At 36.9% G+C, this 14,131-nt stretch overlaps 2 protein-coding genes across 11 annotated transcripts; both read right to left on the bottom strand.

Annotated features, from left to right (window-relative positions):
• Positions 1-84: 84 nt before the first annotated feature.
• LOC133736632 (uncharacterized) lies at positions 85-8,862 on the bottom strand. Of its 10 annotated transcripts, XM_062164185.1 has the most exons (18): positions 8,584-8,857; positions 8,445-8,511; positions 8,328-8,356; positions 8,035-8,243; positions 7,815-7,933; positions 7,554-7,649; positions 7,399-7,474; positions 7,116-7,269; positions 6,785-6,958; positions 6,594-6,652; positions 5,987-6,042; positions 5,781-5,890; positions 5,328-5,479; positions 5,100-5,246; positions 4,964-5,012; positions 4,551-4,615; positions 954-1,020; positions 85-273 (listed from the first exon to the last, which is right to left on the bottom strand). In XM_062164185.1, exons 1-9 carry the CDS (start codon positions 8,755-8,757, stop codon positions 6,785-6,787), a joined length of 1,098 nt encoding a protein of 365 aa, XP_062020169.1. In that variant the 5' UTR covers positions 8,758-8,857; the 3' UTR covers positions 85-273; positions 954-1,020; positions 4,551-4,615; positions 4,964-5,012; positions 5,100-5,246; positions 5,328-5,479; positions 5,781-5,890; positions 5,987-6,042; positions 6,594-6,652. The 10 variants fall into 10 exon arrangements, with proteins under 10 accessions (XP_062020169.1, XP_062020170.1, XP_062020171.1 ...); XM_062164186.1 differs by lacking the exons at positions 85-273; positions 954-1,020 and adding an exon at positions 1,079-2,244; XM_062164187.1 differs by lacking the exons at positions 85-273; positions 954-1,020 and adding an exon at positions 6,200-6,394 and having other exon boundaries at positions 4,338-4,615; positions 8,584-8,858.
• Positions 8,863-10,267: 1,405 nt separating this feature from the next.
• Positions 10,268-14,044, bottom strand: LOC133736631 (squalene monooxygenase SE1-like). Its single transcript, XM_062164182.1, has 8 exons — positions 13,724-14,044; positions 13,266-13,377; positions 12,927-13,101; positions 12,485-12,656; positions 12,143-12,361; positions 11,782-12,057; positions 11,370-11,648; positions 10,268-11,273 (listed from the first exon to the last, which is right to left on the bottom strand). The coding sequence occupies exons 1-8, from the start codon at positions 13,958-13,960 to the stop codon at positions 11,139-11,141; spliced, it is 1,605 nt and encodes a 534-aa protein (XP_062020166.1). The 5' UTR covers positions 13,961-14,044; the 3' UTR covers positions 10,268-11,138.
• Positions 14,045-14,131: the final 87 nt, after the last annotated feature.

The following is a 14,131-nucleotide window of genomic DNA, read 5'->3' as shown; positions in this document are numbered from 1 at the left end:
AAATAATGAAATGCCATAATTTAATCTTGATGACATTTGGAATAACGTACAATTTTAGTAAGAGAAGAGGAATCAATCCAAAACAAAAGTCTCATGCATGTATAGAAGCGCCAAAATGTGAATCTGGGTCCCAACTTTAGGTTGCTTTCTTCCCAAGGAAAAGATCGGTAAGAACTGAGTTTGACTTCAGTGATACCTTCAGCCATTTCTGAAAATACTTGAATGAAACGTGTTTCTGGGTTTCGGGGATTGATAGATACGTTGCAATCCTCACTGGGCAAAAATCAAAAAATTTACCCAGAACACCGAACTTTGGTTACGTAGTGAAAACCTTAAATCTGAGATTAAAAACACTGTGGGGTTCTTACTCTTAAGAACCCAAAATAAAATCAATTCACTAATGAGAAGGATACGTTTCTTTACAAACACAATTAGCACTAACTCGGCTACAATCACTAGACTTAACTAATGAGGTGTTTGTCTTGAATCTTGATCACCTTCTTGACTTGAACGATCTGCAACTATCGTTCACCTTGCATCAACACCTTCACTAATGTTCTCGAGAGAAACAATGCATGTGTATGAATGAACAATGAACCACTTTTACAAGGAACAAGTGTTTCAAGGTTTTGTATGCGTCTCTTGCTAAGCAAAACGAGATACCTATTTGCTGCATCTAAGTCCTCGATCTTATATTGAACGCTGCTTTACTGAATATATTGAGGAGAAAAAAATCCTCAACAATTAAGACTTAACCCTAATTGAACTCCTAATAGGAAAGGTCTTTTAACAAAAGATATCCAATTAAAATAAACAAATCCTAAATCAACTAGAACTTCAATTGTATGATTTTAACAGCTAAAAAATATCTTTGTAGAATAATAATTTGAAACCCTAAAGATACTTTCCGAAAACAAGCGGCCTAAAAATGCTTATGCATGAGATGTTTTTACCTGAAATTCTCCGAGATCAGTTTGTAGGCTTCTTCAATGCTTTGTATGAGAATGCCAACACCATTACCTACAATTTCTCCACCATAAAATCAAAACAATTATGAAGAGTTAACATCCAGTATGATTAGGCAAAGGCATACCAAAATAACATTGCGCAACAGGATGAAGAACGACTTTTTGGCCAATACCATGATTGTTCCACATTGAAAAAGAGTGGGTCGAGACTAAATATTTTTTTTAGCCCACCTCATTCTAAGATCCCAGCTCCTTCAGAAATACCATGATTCTATCTTTTATCTCTTTAAATTTACTAAGAAGCCATCTATTGGCCTAAATTATGTTGAGAATATATACATCCCACATGGGAAAAATAGGACCTTGCCTATGTGTTTATAAGAGTTTGGGTCACTCCATCCATTACCAATTGGTTTTTGATGTGAACCCCAGATTACTTTATCATGGTTTCAGAGAGGATTATCCCACGTGTGCATGCCTCGCGGCCACACGGGCTCCATGTCATCCAAAGTTGTCCACGTGTATGACTTGAAAATTCACCACACGTGCAGAGGCGTGTTGAGAATATATACATCCCATATGAGAAAGAAGCTGGTGGTAAGATATATAACACTACTCTGACATAATTTAATTATATTTCAACTGAGAATTACTTTTGATTCATTGATGGTAGTTCTAAATCAACTGTTAGATGCTGGAGTTGTTAAAAAAGGCTATGCAAAACTCCGACACGGTGTTGTCAGATGTATTTTTCTCAGATGGATGGATTGCTTGAGATAGTGACTATTACGATTCAGTAGTGACCAGGTGTCTATATATATGTTATTGTCAATTAATATAGTGTTTATTTGTGCAGGAGAATCAGGCATTGTTTTGATATTCATAACTATGATCATTTGATCAAACCCTCTTCTGTTGTGTAGGATGGTGATAATTAATGAGAGTAAGCAGAGTGATGCTAAATTGCTAATGGGACAGAACATGAAGCTTTTGATGATACTAGATGAACCCCCCGCGCTTTGCCGTGGGATTAAAGCAGGTTACTTGAAATTCTTCACCAGAATCAATAAGATCACATCAAACTTGGTTTCGGAATTTCAGCAAAAGGAATTGGTCTTTGGTTTTGTGTGCTTGGTATGCATTGTGGATTTTTGATATTACAGATTAACACAACCCATAGAAAGAATGAAAGAAAGAAAATAATGAGCCGACCACTTCACTTATTTAGTACTTGCAGTCACAACAGTGAAATTAGTCTGTTGCTCTAAATAATCACCTTCAAACACACATAATTTCACGTATTAATATGGCTGACATTATGAACAACATATCAATGAGAACATGAACAAATTTTCCCAAGATCCTCAAACAATATTTACTACATCCATATTTATAGCTTATAGAAACTGAACCTGCTGATCACATTTTCCTAGAAAATGATTACTAAGAAAGTAGATCAGCAAACTAAGCCATCAAGGCATTGGAACAATCACAATTTCAAATCAGAAAAAGACGAATTCTAAGACAACAATCACAATTTGCTGGTTTAAAACAAAGTGCAATGACATAGGAAGAAAAAAAAAACTGACTGAAAATAAGAAAACAAACAAACCAAAACGAAGCACAGGAGCCGACTCAATAACCTCTCATCTTAAATTGGATTGGGTTTTTATATGTTTGTTATGATATGAGAGACTGCTTTAGGTTAATGTAGATAATAGAAACGGTTTTATCAACTCAATATGGATATCAAAACCTGGAATTTAAAGAATTACATGTATATGCATTTACGTGTTAAATTCTATTATAAAGTCTTCAATTCCAGAACAACCAACAATCTATGAGATTCCAATAAACCCGTCGATATAACATACAGTTAAATTGAGAAGTAATGGATCATCAGATTTCTAACCTTTCACCATTTCGCACAAAAACTAAAATCCATATTGCAACAAAGGTAAAAGAAGATGTATATTAGTCATGTGTGAAGAGATAAACAAAAATTAATGAACGAACTTAACTTTAGAAAAAAATTCATGATACCGACATTAATTGTTTATTATTTTCTTACAGGGTTTTTACTCATTAGTTAAGAATTGTAAAGGGACTTTGGAAGCTAAATATACCAAATAACACAGAGAGATGTGAAAGGTAAATAAGAATCTAACATACCTAACTGAAAATAAGAAACTGAGATACTTAAAAGCTCAAAACAAAGCAACAGCAGAAAAAAACAGAAGCCTTTTTCTTTTTAAGAGAAGATCTGAAAAAGCGAAAGAAAACAACAATGTAATTCACAACATATTTATTCAGACTCAAAGGGAGAAATGGTATTATTTTTCGATGAGGTATATTTTTGATAGTATCTTTAAGCATAGGAACTTGCTGGCATTTGAACAAAGTAACAGCAGCAAAAAACATATCATTCTCCAAGCAATGAGTGAGCATAAAAAGCTCGAAGTTCTTAAAAATGAGATGGTCAGGTAATTGCCTAAAAAGTAGCGCATCAATTACCTAGGTCTCTATACATACTATGAAATTGCATGCATTCTTTGGCCGTTTGTTGTTAGCTGAATTCATATTTTGAACTTTGGTTCTCTTGATCTTTCATAATATTTACAGTGACTGAACTGTTGTTTGAGATAAGTAGTAACTCTTAAGATCTGAAGTGTTGAATCCTCCCTTCTCATTTATAAAAGATGAACAGCCAAATCATACTGAAGAAGAAAAAAATAGAAATAATTCGTATATGTACCATGTTTATATTCTTCTACTGGTATAAGAGAAAGTAAATTAGTATTTTGGTAACCATTAATTTTAATACTTTCAGCTGAGCATAAGAAGATTTTAGCCTGCATTAAAAAAAGAGAAGAAAATCTCTCTGAACTTTGTAGTATAGACTGGCATGAGGTTAGAGAAGAACAAAAAATCAAACAGCATACAATGCCAAAACAACATCCACTCAAGTGCCATTTTTAACCATGACAATTTAGAAGGAATACTTGTTTTCTCAAAAATGCATTATTGTGCTTATTTGCTTTTGCATGTTTCACTGGACTTGCAACATATAGTGAATTTTTCAGAGTATGCAAACTAAAGAAGGGAGAAAAAGTAATTGTCCCTGAAACTTCTGATCTGTTAGGAATTTGGTGGGATAATATGCTAAGGTTTTCGGTTCCTATGTTGGTAGATGAGCAGGAAGGAAAGCACTACCTCAATTGAATTTAAACCCGTTACAGGTACTCAGGTAGCAATGCATTCAAGGACAAAGAAGAGCCTGATTTAAAGTCAGCTCTCCAAAGGTAAATCCTAACTTTCATACTCATCAAGGGCATTTATGCTATGAATCTCAACAAAATTGGGCCATAATTCAAACAAAAAAATGAGACTACATTTTTAAATAAGCTGCTTCAGAATCACCAGATTACAATTAGGATGCTCAGGCTCATTCAGAAAAGAGCATACAACCCCAGCTTGTTCACACTTTTAACTTTCTTAAAAAGTTTGTGTTCACTTCTGGTTTTGTCCAAATAAATAAGCAATATAATGCAAGTAAATATCATATGATCATGTCATACATACCACACATATCTGCAGGACGCTGTTTCATATCTTATTTCTGAAGGCAACTTCCCTGAAAGCTTGACCTGCATGGAATAAGTAAAGTAAAGAAAGATGGAATCCAGAATGACAAAGGGTCAGGATTTGTGTTGGTATTTTTCAAGACAACAGGACTCTAGCATATTAGACTAACTTGATTAACTAATTAACATTACAGGAACAATCTTCGGACCTTTTTCTTCTTTTTATGAGCTGGTATTGTTGAATCCTTGTAGAATTAGAACATTTGTTCTTGGTTTTGGTAGCAACAGACCATCCTACTGTTACATTTTGATTCTCATAATTCGTTTACATGATTCAGTAATACATGCCCTTTAAGAACTAACATGCTAAATTCTCAACCTTTAAGTTAAATCAGTAGTGAAAGTTTTGACCTTGATTTCTTGTTCCATGACTGATTCCTCTTCTGCTTCTTATAGCTTCCTGAAAACAAAACAACATGTACAGATTGAGTCATCAAACAGGTCCGAAAACAAAAATGTAGATGGATATTGCAGCTTTGGCTCTGACTTTGAGGTGGGCATGGGTGACATAGCCTTTAAGCCTATGAAGTAGAGGCAGAGTAGTCAAATACTTCACCACTGCTCTTAGCGCCTTGTCTGCTTCTTCACAAACAAACGTCTTGTATTGTAAGGCCTCCAGCAGCAATTGCAACAGCTGCAAAAACCCATCATGCAATCCAAGCTGTTAATATGATTATCAAAATTGAGAAGTAGTACAACACGATTGGATACACACCAATTGGTCAAATGCATCAGGGGTGGTGGAGTCGAGCGAACTGTCACCAAATGCATTGAAGATATCAGCTGAAGCCGGCCATGATTGAGGTCTTGATCAGAGCAGTCCTTGGATTCTTCATTGACTTAACCAATACCACTATCACTTTCTCCCTACATATGATCAGAATATACATGTCAACAAAACCATCAATCTCAAATAAAAAATAGAATAGGAGCCAAAGAAAGAAACATTTACAGAGTTGGAACCAAAAGAGCAGAGTGAAACAGAGCAAAAACGCCTAGCATTGTTTAGAGACTCGCACAGTAATACTCAGATTTAGGATGTCAAAATTGAAATATGCAAAAGCTGAAAACTTGTTTAAAGAACCTTAATTAGTAACGAATTTTAACTGAAATAAACTGGGCAATAATTCAACCGACAAATGAGACTACTTGGAATTTGAAAACTGACTTGGATTGATCATGCAGCAGCAAGAAGCCAAGATGATGATGTAAGCTTTGTCTGATCTAGCCTTTTTATGCACATAAACTAAATCCCACAAAGTTTAGAGGCTTAAGAAACTGAGAAAGAATAGACAGAGGAAATTAGAATCCATTATCAAGTAGCATGACATAGTAACCGCCGAAAAGGCACTGCTTGCATAGTGTAGACAATACCTGGAATGATCACTTTGCTAAATTCTTGTACAAATGGGCCACGATGCACTATCTATCTGCAAAAATTTTCCACCAGAAGGATTCAGAAAACAATTAACCTACTCTCAACTTCTTTTCTAAATTTGAATCATCAGCACCGTACATTGTGCAAAACATGCATAGTATTGAGTGAGTGAGAATTCAGAAAACAACAGAGATTATGGAGTTAACAACCTCCAATGATTCTTTAACCCAGAACTTAGCACAACTGAAACCAACTGTTTTGGTAAACCAACTGGGGCTTCTCTGATCTCTATCTCTCCCCTCCTATCTCTATACGCTCTCACTTGCTTTCAACCACCAAAACAGATGGATGGATGTGATAGAGACGCTCTCCCTCTCTTTGCCTCTATCGACCAACAACCACAACTGATCAAAGCGGTGGCAAGCAACCGAAAGAACATGTGTCCGATACAAACAGCACAGCGCCAGGGGAAGAAACGGAGGTAAAATAGTAAGGGCACTATTCCTAAGGATTCTACTGTTCATAATGATATAGGGATTTAGAGTAGAGAACAAGAGCACAAAATAGATTTTACTGAGCAAGTTTTTTAAGGGCAACACTTACAAAGACTGATCACAGCTAGGAAAAGCATTACTGCTGCTACGGCAATTAAAACGGAACACCTGCAACAGTAACCTCAATATTAGCCATTAAAAACTTGGTTTCAGTATAACATTTGACAGATAGATTGTATAAGGCACCCACTCAAACATCTTTTAATTGACACATCCATTATATGTAAACTGTTTTCTTACCTATGATACAAAGTTTGATACAGAAGTGGAGGTTTCCTTGAAAGCAAGCTGTGACTCTAAAAACAGATCAGACGATGCACTCCAAAGTTCCTGTGCAAGTTTGGCATCATATGAAAGCATAGAAGAGCTGACAGTGTTGCCCTTTCCACCAAAAAAGTAAACTCCAGATGTTTCCTAAAATTAACAGAGTGGATCAGAAGAGGAATCTTTGGAGATCTATAAAATATTAAGGGGATAGTTAATGAGATCCCTTGGCATAGAACTTCTTACTAAGTTAAACCATCATGGAGAATAAACAAGCTGCATAAGTATAGAATTAGAATAAGCTTACTGGTGGAGCAAATGCTGCATCGAGAATGGAACTGATTCCAACTTCAGGTGACTGCAAGAACCAAAGACTTCTCAAAACTTTATTGGCCAAACTGGATAGGCATGGAGGAACTTCTCGCAAGATGTTGGTTTCAACAACACCAGGATCCACAGCACTTCATAACCAAACAAAACCGTATTTAACATGAGATTCTGAAAATAGCATCTAATGCATGATCCTAGAAAAGAATTCTGCACAACTCTTCCCAGGAGAAAAAAAAAACTTGTGACCACTAAACACATACATGACGGAGACGTGACGAGATATGTCCATCAAGCCAAGTTGGCGATGAAGCTCATAGGAGAAGAGCAGTAGGAACACTGTCAACAAAATGGGGCAGCTCAAAATTAGAATAGGAAAACTAGGAGCTTTTCTATAATAATGACATCTAGAACTTACATTTGGAATACTCATATACGTGAGCATATGGGTATCTTTTTAATCCGCTGAAGCACTTCCCAGATACAGTATCCTTGGCAACCTGTATATTCGATACTGAAGGGGGGAGAACATCAGTGGAGAAAAAGGATTCAGAAAAAAGCATCTAAATTCGTAAAACAATTCAGTGAAATAGAAAATGAAGCGACTTTTTAAAACCAAATTCTACTGAAATTGAGTCATATCCAGAAATTCTAACATATTATAAAGATTCCCCCTCACCACTTCGATGTGTGAAAGATGTGACATTCACTATACGGGAAGGAATCAAGCTGTTTCTGAGAAGAGGTAATAATAGTTTACTAAGAAAAAATGCACTCAAGTAATTTGTAGCCATCATCCTAGAAAACAAAATAAGAAGAAACAAGGTGAGCTAATAATCACCAAACAAGGCCACACTCCTTAAATCAGAACACAGATAAAAGATAAAAGAACTCATTACTGATCATAGCCTTCAGAGGTGAATCTAGACGAGGTAGCAAGTATTCCAGCATTGTTAATTAGGAGTTGGATGGAAGAGTGCATTTGCGAGTCGGAAAGCCACTGCTGTAGGGAGGCTTTAAACTGAAGAATCGACTGGAATGATGAGAGATCAACCTCGAAAGCTTTCAGCTGTGCACTCTCATTCTTCCTCTTAATTTCCATCATCGTCTGCATACAAAATAGCATCACTAAACCAAATTTTCACCTCTTCGAAAACCAATACAAAATTTGAAAGTCAAGAAGATTAGCTACCTTTTCTAACAAGCGAGATGAGCGTCCAACTGCATACAGAATCGGATTATGAGCTGTACACATTGCCTATAAATTACGAACGAAAAAAGAAGTGATTAAATCGAATAATATGATTACCGAGAACCACAAAGAAGCCACGAGCGGAGAGAGCATGGGCCGCGGCGGCGCCCAATCCAGAAGTCGCCTGCAAATTTCTTCAGAGTCAAATTGAAGAGCAAGGAAGAGAAAAAGAGACGATTGTATAGGGTTTACTTACGCCGGTGATGATGCAGACGGGCCTCGACGGAGGTGAGGGAGGCGGTGATCTGGAAGGAGGAGTAGTAGTCGAGGCGAAGAGGAGGTGCCAGTAAGAGATGAGAAGACTGAGAGTCCATCGCAGGCCCATTCTCCAGAATTCCATGGACAGTACAAAATCCAATGCCTCCTTCATCGTCTTGTAAATTTCTTGAACTTCAGAGCGTCGAAGAGAGCCTGCTGACGGCTTTCTATGGCGATTTGTGGGACTGGGGGTTTAGAGCTCCCTCCACCTTGGGAGATTTATACGTTACCCTATTTGTGGAATCACTGTGCTGCCACGTCATCAACATACCTTACATTTTGTACATATATATGAACAAAATGTAAGGTATACTCCCACAGATTCTTCATGTGAGATAAATTGATGTATTCAATATTAAAAACCAATTAAGACTTTATTATCAAAGAGCAATACTCTGCATTCATGCAGGGTGAATAATAATTAAAGCTTGCACAGATTGGAGATACACAGAAGCAAGGGTACACACAATGATAATCAACACACGTTCACGCTCTTGACAAACGCACGTCCACAGCTTATCAGCAACCTAAGACAAAAGCAGCAAATTAGAGGCTCTAAATTCAGCATAGCAATTTCTCAATTGCAATAAGTCAATCACAAATATAGTTTAGTATCTCAATGTTTGCCGTTTATCAATTTCTCAAACACACAGCACCGACAAAAGTTGCTTTCAGAAAACAATCCTAAGTAGATAAATTCACCATTAAGCCTATGTATGTTATTGAAATTTGAAAGTCAAAAACATAATTTCGTTTGGTACCAACTGTAACACCACCAAAACTTCATTAGCATAGTAACACCAAAAGATTAAGATTTTGTAATCCGAATACTTCAATGTTAGAATCAGAGAGTGAAATCAAATACCTAATAGCAACAAAAACAACCTCTAAACATCATTTCAAGCCAAAAGTAAATCATACTAGAGCCAACCTAGTAATCAAGCCAAAAACAGTCCAGCTAACTTTAATATTGGTATGTGAATGTAAAGTAATGAAATATTTAGAGGCAAAAAAAAAAAAAAAAAAAAAGACTATTACTCAACAAAAGTCTAAATAGCACAACCAAACTATAATAATTTGACAATTCATTGAGTTCTACAAACTCTTGAACTGATTCTACATGTCGTTCTCTAATTCTTTTGATTTTAAAAGCAATATTTGGCTTCAATATGTGTTCTTGTTAAAAAGACCAAGCCAACGATTGAGACAGATTCCTTAAGTTGCTATAAATCAATTGGAATTTACATAACTTGCAAGACAAATGATCCCCAAAACAATATGGGTTATGATAATGACCATCCAAAAAGGGGGTATATACGTGCACTAAGAGCAATGGCAAAAAGAGGAGATTTTACCACAGATATACCCAAATCAAACACACACCTCTTCGACCAAAATCTTCAATCTCTCCTCTTCTTTCTCGTACCCCAACTATCTACCATCAAAATCAAAAACCTTATATCAAATCCAAAGGAGAAGAAACTACCATATTACAAAACTTCACTTCAGTTTTGTAGAAGAATGGCAGACTTGAAATTGACGGAGACAGCAAGGGCAAAAGCGGTACTTCATTTTTCACAGTGATGAACGGTTAACCAGGCTTTAGATATATGTATAATTTCCATCGTCGTGACGGTCAATTTCATTAACGGTGATTTATATAAAGTTACTCGGTATCTTGTTTTTTTATGCTTTATTTACAGGTTCTTTTGTAAGGTTGCCACATTATTAATTCTCTAGTTTATGTTAGACGATCTGCCAATCAGGTGGCTCATCTACTTGCACATTTAGCTAGAAATATAGATAGTCGATCTTTATTTTTAGCAGAAGCTCCTCCAGGTGTGGTAAACGCTATTCAATTTGATTGTATTGATGGTTAAGTGTCTATAAATTTCATTCATTTCTCTCAAAAAATAAAAATAAAATAATAAATAATGCTATTGTTTCTCTTCTCTACTTAAAAAAAATGACAGTTAAATCTAACCACAGCAAGTGTGTAGTAGATACATGTTGCGGACCTACTTTCTGAGCCATATGATACGAGGGGTGAACTCTCTCATTTCACTACCTAATTAACAGCTTGTGGAATGGAATGATTGCTCTTTTGTTAGAGGCATCCAACAGTTTTGGATGGAAAAACGTTGTGCCTTAAGGCTCCAATCGTAAATGAAGTATAACATCTGTGCAAGCCCTTTAATGTCACAATGTGAGTAATACATTAAATTTCAGCTTCTTCAGTACAATGATTTTCTTTTCAAACTCAAGCATGGATTAAGACCAGAAATTTTTACATCGAAGAATCTATATTCATACAAACTAGCTTATCTTAGAATCTATGTTATCTTTATGTTTATTGTAATCTGGGGTTCAGGGTTTACGTCCCCCCTTGTATTCTGCAATTTCATTAATCAAGGTTTGAGGGCAGCCGCACTAGCCCTTTTCAAAAAAAAAAATGTTGAAAGCCGCTCCATGCCCTAAATTATTTCTTCTTGTTTATCTGATTGCCTTGTTATCAAAGTCATGTAAATTAACAGGAGGAGCTCTGTGATAGGATGGAACCATTACAGGGAAGAACATTTGTCTTACTCCTTCAGCGCTGATTATCGGGAAAATGATCCCTGATGCACCCTGCAAAATGAAGAAAAATCAATACATGTATAAGGTCTTGCTATAGAATGTCTAAATACAGCCCCAAAAAGTCATAGAGAAGGGAGAGATGCATACCAAAATCAATCTAGCTCCAATCCACATGCGTTTGGGTGAAGGGAATGGAAGTAACAGCCGCCCAACAGCGTAGATAGCCACAGCAAAGAAGTGGAGAATCAAGCTCAATGGATGAGGGTTTAGACCAGAGAGAAGAGCCAGAGGTCCATTGGAAAACATGCCACCAAGACTCAAGTAGTCAAAGCATGCTTCCCTCATTTCTTTCCTTGCTGGATCAGGAGATGCACAGAACACCTTGTATAGAGCACCTGCCAATGTGTTTATGGTAGAAGACACAGGCTGCAGAAAAACAAGCAGTCTCTTAATACTAAGTTTGAGCTGAAATCAATACCATTTGGCCTCATTAACAAGTTTTCAAAACGATATATCACTATAATGTGTGCTAAAATTATTAGATATGGAGCCTGCTTACCTTACGAAGAGTATAGAACGACTCGAGGTATTTGCAAAGAGCTGATGCATCATTGAGATTGTCCAGAGGTCTTAGAAGATCCCTAACAACCACAATGTCCGATAGAGCCACAGTCATGCCTCCTCCAGTTAAAGGATGGCGCATATTGACTGCATCCCCCATTAGAAAGGCACCAGGGGTGGGATGAGGAGCAGCAGGCATGCTTCTGTTTGGCATTGATTTTATGTTTCCATTATCAATGGCAGCCAAGAAAGCAGCATGCAGCTCAAGTGGAACCTGCAATTGTACAACTCATTAGTCCAAAGAGTTAGATAAGAGAAGTAGAAATCAAAACAAAGCATGTGAAGCAAACTGCACATACTTGGGGTGCCACTTTTGTTTTCAAGTAGTGAGCCATTTCACCACTGGAAATTGAAGGCACTTTCTGGCCTGGTACATCAACCAGGCAGCGAATCTCGGTGCTGCTGATAGGATAAAACAATATCGGTGAAGGATCTGCTAATATCACATGCCCATGATTTGCGTATGGAAGCTGGCAATTCTCAAGAACTAAACCAACGAAACATGAAGGAATATCAACCTGCAGAAATAATAATAATAATAATGACCATGAATATTTTCTATTCAAAACTTCCAAGTATCAAGTCGATCAGTCATATCTTCAGGTTCTTGTTATTTCAAAAGATTAACATGTTAGCTTCACCTTCGCATCGCACAGAGAGCGTCGCAAGTTTGAATAGCAACCATCGCAGACTATTGTCAGGGGAGCATGTAGAGTGAGCTCCTGATCACTGCCTTTGGGTTTGTATTGGACCCCTTTGACAGTACCCTTTTTCTCAAGCAGCGATGTCACTGTGCCTTGCTCCAACCTTACACTGATATCAAAACTTTTAATTAGGACTGTAATAAGTTTTCCAATAGAACATGCAAATCCTCCATAATAGACATATAATTTTGATGGAAATCAGTATCTCAAAAAATTTTATTTTTCAAATAGTAGTGTGTCATATAACTCAAATTCCCTGAACCATTGTTAATACTTGAAGAAAAGACTGAAGCAGATTTCTACAACTTTCAATTGAACAACAGAAGGCCATCCTAGTGAAAGCAGAATAGTTCGGAAACATTTAAAGCAAGGAGCATACTTGGGAAGAGATGCAGCTTTTTCACGCATCCTTTGAATGAAACGGCCATGGTGAAAGCTTCTGCCAGCCACATCTGGATGGAAGTTTTCCAAGGGATATGGCAGCTTGGAACTTTTCCCATCCTTGTAAAGCGCATAGCCAAAAACTCTCTGAGCATCAATCTCATTCACACAATCTAATTCAGCAAAACAATCATTTCAGCAATTAACATATACCCATGTCTAACTAAAAGAGGAAAAAGAGAAGAAAGCTCAACTATTTAAGACCTGCACAAAATTATACAGAATATATAGTGCAAATAATACAACTTGTAAGTACTCAACAAGCGTCCTTGCTCACCTTCAAGGCCCAACTCAATCAATCTCAGATATCCCCCAGGTTGTAGCAGTTCACCAACAATTCTATCTGGTTCAGTCAAGTCTCTTTCAATCACATGCACTTGGCGGCCATCCTGCAAATGCACATATTGTAAGAACACTGCCAAACTCAAAGGAAATGAATTTAAGGAAACCGGACATTATATATAGATTTCAGAGATCGTAACACTATGATATAGTTGCTACTGTGTATAAGCTAATAACCATTTATGCTAAACTGAGTGGCAAAAGAACTAGAAGGGTCTCCAAATTTACCACAATTCAGTAAATCTGTAAAACCCCAAACAGATCCAACACCCTTCAATATTCCTTAATGAACTGTCCATCTTAAACATTATATAATGAAAGTTTTATATCAGATCAGCATAGAAAGAGGCATAGAATTAGAGCCCTCTTAGAGATTGAATTAGAGAGTGTCACCTTCCCAAGTGTATAAGCAAGTGCCGAACCAACAACTCCAGCACCAACAATGACAATGTCAGGACTTGCACCCATCTTTGCCGGCAAACACATTCCATTTCCAGAGCTCTTCAAAAGTTTCCCATTTTGAGTCTTCATTGAAGCCTTGACATTCTTCCTCTTCCCTCTAAAAGTGTATAAGAAAACAACACTCAACAATGAAGCTATGACTGCTCCTGTTGTATACAGGTAATCCATTTTAGTTCTCTGAGGCACTACGGCAAGTGTTTGGGTTTGTGCTCCAACTAAACTTGGCGCCTTTATATAGACTCAGCCAACTTTCAAAAACTGATTTTTGGGCAATTGGGGGGTTTATGTGATCAAAACACGGATAAGTCAAGCGCCCACCATTTGAAAAGGTTTGTATAA

The sequence above is a fragment of the Rosa rugosa genome, chromosome 3 (genome assembly GCF_958449725.1).
Source record: "Rosa rugosa chromosome 3, drRosRugo1.1, whole genome shotgun sequence".
Taxonomy (NCBI): Eukaryota; Viridiplantae; Streptophyta; class Magnoliopsida; order Rosales; family Rosaceae; genus Rosa; species Rosa rugosa.
This window is presented reverse-complemented; position numbering and strand designations above follow the sequence as displayed.

Bases quoted from the DNA above. Each gene is read 5' to 3' on its own strand.
- LOC133736632 (XM_062164184.1), bottom strand. From the start codon at position 8,757: ATGAAGGAGGCATTGGATTTTGTACTGTCCATGGAATTCTGGAGAATG. The intron at 8,357-8,444 runs GTAATCATATTA...TTCTGTATGCAG, and splicing joins TGGCTTCTTTGTGGTTCTCG to TTGGACGCTCATCTCGCTTG. The intron at 7,270-7,398 runs GTATGTGTTTAG...TTGGTTATGAAG, and splicing joins TCTCGTCACGTCTCCGTCAT to TGCTGTGGATCCTGGTGTTG.
- LOC133736631 (XM_062164182.1), bottom strand. From the start codon at position 13,960: ATGGATTACCTGTATACAACAGGAGCAGTCATAGCTTCATTGTTGAGT. The intron at 12,058-12,142 runs GTATGTGCAGTT...GTACAATTGCAG, and splicing joins AAACAAAAGTGGCACCCCAA to GTTCCACTTGAGCTGCATGC. The intron at 11,649-11,781 runs GTAAGCAGGCTC...GTTTTTCTGCAG, and splicing joins CGTTCTATACTCTTCGTAAG to CCTGTGTCTTCTACCATAAA.